The 4,461-nt window shown below is 38.4% G+C and overlaps 1 protein-coding gene across 1 annotated transcript in view; it reads left to right on the top strand.

The window, feature by feature from the left end:
• LOC104532991 (son of sevenless homolog 2-like) overlaps positions 1-2,874 on the top strand; it is a gene marked incomplete at both ends in the record, with an annotated part of 15,912 nt that extends 13,038 nt beyond the window's left edge. The window contains 2 exons of the mRNA XM_010178345.1: positions 1,108-1,218; positions 2,776-2,874. Coding sequence (XP_010176647.1) covers positions 1,108-1,218; positions 2,776-2,874 — 210 coding nt within the window. The remainder of the gene's footprint in view (positions 1-1,107; positions 1,219-2,775) is intronic.
• Between the last annotated feature and the right edge of the window lie 1,587 nt (positions 2,875-4,461).

Raw genomic sequence — 4,461 nt, 5'->3', positions numbered from 1 at the left:
TGGTGGTGTTGGGTTGACAGTTGGACTTGATGATCTTAGAGGTCTTTTCCTACTTCAATGATTCTGTGATTCTTCGATTCTGTGATTAGAATTTGCATGTGAAAAGAGAGCGCATTCTGTGCCTCTCCTCTCTGCAAAGAGTTTAATTGCATGTGCCCCATGAGTAAGGTAGGAAATCCCCTGGACCCTCTGCTTGACACTCTACCTGAATGTTCAAATGAACCTTTGTGGTGTTTGATGCTCCCAAATTCTGCAGCACCTATTCTGACAAACACTTCTGCATTAAGGTGAAAAGCGGGATGTGCTTGTTCTGGGCTCTGTGCCATCAGCACCGGATAACCCAGTGATTCACGAGTGATTCAGCCCAGTGAATCTGCAGAGACTCAGGAACAGCCTGACAGGCTTTGGAGCAGGTGATCTGCGAGCAGTCATAAATTATTCCTGCGGAGATTCATGTACAGTCAGGTTTTCATCCCATCCTGCTGTAGTAGATATGACAGAATCCCAGCCAGATACTCCATCATTTTTGCACCTGAAACCCTTGGTGTCATTAAGAGAACTTTCCTGTGACATTCTTGTACATTAACTACCTTGACTCAGAGTGAGATATTTTTCCCAGCTTTCCAACATGGCCAGAAAAGTGTGCAGGAGTCCAGTGCTTATGACTGACCATTCTTAGGTGACGTACCCTGAAATGGTGGTGGTACAACAATGCCTCCTTGTGACTATCTCCAAAATGCATCTTTACCTGCACTTCTTTCCCAAGTGTCATTCTTTATTGACAGACAGGAGGGAAATCACCATTCTGTGTGAAATGTGGGTGGGCTAAAAGTAAGAACTTCTCTTGGTTCCCACTGCTTCAGTAAAACAGAGTTTGTGTTAGTGATAAATATGGTGAGATTGAGGAATGCTGAGAAAACAGCGCCTGCACTTGAAAGTTGGAAGTGAAAAGGAGTTGTGGTTTACTGAATATTTGTTTTGCAAAATTGATCTTTTCTTGAAAAGTTCTGTTTGTGTATCAGCTTATTAAAGGAATTAATTGTACCAACTGGGAGAGAAATATCTTATATCCTTCATGTATTTATACAATGCTCTGCTTTTATTTAGGAGCAAGCCTTTGATCCATATGAAACCTTGTCCCAGGATATTCTCTCTCCACAATTTCATGAGCATTTTAATAACTTAATGGCAAAACCTGCTGTTGCTCTCCACTTCCAGGTGAGTGCAAATGAGAAATACTGAATTGCTTTAGTTCTCATATTTCAAAAATTTGTGTTTTATCAGTACTACTTTACTTTTTGCTGAGGAAGAAATCTTCTAGATTCTGACCTTTCTTCAGTGTAAGATATTTGGACCCTTCTTGTAAAAACTGGACATAGCTCTGACCCATCCATGAGTCTTTTGCAGGTTTTTTTGTCCTCACATCAGACTTTCTTGCTTGAGAATAGAGGGTGACTTCTCACCCACTACTACCACTTCTATTTCTGTTTTGTCTTTTAATGCCAAACACAGGCACCCAGGCACAATATTTACATTTTCTTCCATAGATATCCCAGGCTCCCTTTTTCATCAGCTTGGCTGGGACTGGCAGTTTTTCTTAAATCACTTCTTTAAAAGGACTATGCAGCAAGAACATCTGTGATTTTTTAAAAAAATATTATTTTTCATTATTTCCTTCTGTCAGCATGGCAGATCTATTAAAGACTACTGTTCAGAAGGCTGAGCTTGTGTTCAGAAATGCACTTAGGGAAGCTGCCGAGCAAGTGTTTGGTCCGTGGTGCTCCAGCTAAACCCATTATAGTAGGGCTTGGTTTATACAGTTTACTGGGGCCCACGTCTCTGCAAACTGAGATTCCTCCGAGCCATTCCTTCAGGGTGAGTGTTTCTTCTTCAGCTCTGAGTACTTGGTAATCTGGATCATTTCATTTACTTGGTGAATGAAGTCAGGCTCTTTACCCACCTCCTTAGCAAATTTAAAACCCAAAGCCCTGTTCCAGATTAGATTTGTAATAGTCATTTGCCAGTGAATCTGACCACCTTTCTGATGCTCCTCACCATAGGAAAGTTTGGGCTTTCCTAGGGTTGATGTTCCTTCACACTTCTCCAAGCTGTGGAGTGAAGGTGGAGGTCCAAACTCTGGGCCATGGACATGTATGAGATGTCTCTGGCAATTGCAGAGATAGGCAGCCAGAAGTCTTAAATTTGGAGAGAGGTAATTTTCAAATAGGAGATCAGGTAATTAATTTCCTCTTCAATAGTTATCTTGATGTGGAAGATGACAGGGATTTCACCATCCTTTGGAAAACCTCTCCTCATCTTATGACCTGAATTAGTGTGAGTTAACTGCTGGGAATGGGAAAAGATTTTTAACTCATTTTCTAAGTCATAAACTCATGATTCTCAGTTTCCGAGGGAGAGGAGATACTAATATTAATGTCTTCAGTACTTGATAAGACCTACCCAAAATCTACCCAAAGCTGTTGATGGAAAAGGGTGCTTGCAGTGCCTGGAAGAGGGTGTTAACAGGTTCTGTTTGCTTGATGTCAGAGCATTTATGTGGCTCTGAATCTTACAAAGAGTCTCATTAGACAAAAATGTTTTTGCAAACTTTATTGTCTTCCTTACTACGTAGGGTAATGTAAATCAGAAGGGACACCCTGGATGTGACTAGCACAACCATCTTCCTCAAAGCAGTGCTCACTTCAGGTCTTTGTCCAGTCCAGGTCAGTTTTGAGTATTTCAGTGTAAGTAATCCTGTTTATTTTTCCTTTTCAGTCTACTGCTGAAGGGTTTAAAGAAGCTGTACGATACGTACTCCCGCGACTCATGCTTATCCCAGTCTATCATTGTTTGCACTACTTCGATTTACTACAGGTAAATGAAGCCACGCTCTTGTTTCCTGCTAACAGTGTTCCTTAATGAGGAGAATCTGAGCTTTTAAATGGGCAATTAGATTTTACTTACTGCTTCTGAAAATTGAAAGATATGAAAACATTAATTTGACATCTGTTAGTATATGTCTGAAAAGTAAAGTACTGTTAAAAGTCTTCAAAATCATCTGTTGCTCTGATAGGAACATTTGAAGTAACTATATTTTATTAGATAAACCCTTATTGAACTTGAGTTCTAACACAGTTAAAAATGTAATATGCAAATCTAATTTCGTCTTCCCTTGAGTTCTGAATTTTTTTGTCCGTTCAGAAAAAGCTAAGCATAGTTCAGATCAGTATTCTCAGTCTCAAGTTGCACTCCAGTTAAAATAAGCTGATCTTATTTTGGGCATTGAGGAGGCAGTTCCTTTCAGCAGAGTCAGAATAACTCATTCTTAATGTTCAGCCATTTGTCCTGAGTCCTAGATGGAAGAGATACAGCAAAAAATACAATTTTTTCATAAATACCACACTTTCTTCAGTGTGTGATAGTTTAACTTAACTCATAAGAAGTTTAACTCTTAACAAGTCTTACACTGAAACCAAACCACAGCTATTCTAATTACTAAGAAGAAAATTAACTCTATCCCAGCAAAGCCAGGACAGGGAGGAATGAAAATAAGCACTATTATTTTATTATTTTCTATCTTCTAAGAAATGACATTGATGAAATGTCAGGCTTTATGGAATTCTGACTCAGATGATAAAAATCTATTCCAGTATGACATATTTCATGGATCTTGCCATACAAGTTGTTTGGGTTGGTATCTAGTCCATACTTAAGAGCAATTCTGCCTACTGAGGCATGACTTATTTTAGAACAGCCTCTATTAGTTTGACCACAGATCACTTGCACATATTTTATTCTGATGTGCACTAGCAAGGTGGTTCACATCAGTAGATATTTCCCTTGGGTATAACAGCTAAAAGCCAAAAAGTAACTTAAGCATATATCATTTTGCTTACAAGCAAATGTTTTTGCTGTGAGTTATGAGAAGAGAGGCCAGCAGTCAGCAGAAATTTAACATCTGAGATCTATAATAGTCATTCTTGAAAAAAAAAAAATAAAGTTGCTGTAGCAAATGCCTTATCTTGAAGAATACTTAGATTGGAGTTTTTTTTAAGTAGCTGAGAATAATGTAAAAAAAAGTTTCTTGCCTCATTTTGTTGCAAAGGTGTGTAATGCTTATAAGGGTAAGTGAATTATTAACTAACTGGGATATACTTAAATTAAACAGGTGAAATATCCTGTGGCTATAGCTGACATTTTGAAATAGCAACAGAAATTACACTTTTAAGTTCTCAGTGAGTGCAAAAAGTGATACCAGCAGCGTTGTGCAGGTGTGTCATATGGTCTTCCTTCATATTTCAAAGGATTTACTTGTACAAAGGAAGAAAAGGAAACTTTGCAACGTAGAACTTCTGTATAATACAATATAAATTTTTCTTAAAAGAATCTCAAGCCAAAAAATAGCAGTTGTTTTAAGACCGGGTCTCTAGTTAATATCATAGAATCACAGACTGGTTTGGG

This window comes from Antrostomus carolinensis, unplaced genomic scaffold (assembly GCF_000700745.2).
Source record: "Antrostomus carolinensis isolate BGI_N321 unplaced genomic scaffold, ASM70074v2 scaffold23921, whole genome shotgun sequence".
NCBI classification, from domain to species: domain Eukaryota; kingdom Metazoa; phylum Chordata; class Aves; order Caprimulgiformes; family Caprimulgidae; genus Antrostomus; species Antrostomus carolinensis.
The sequence above is the reverse complement of the archived record's forward strand: the minus strand, read 5'-3'. Positions and strand labels throughout refer to the sequence as shown.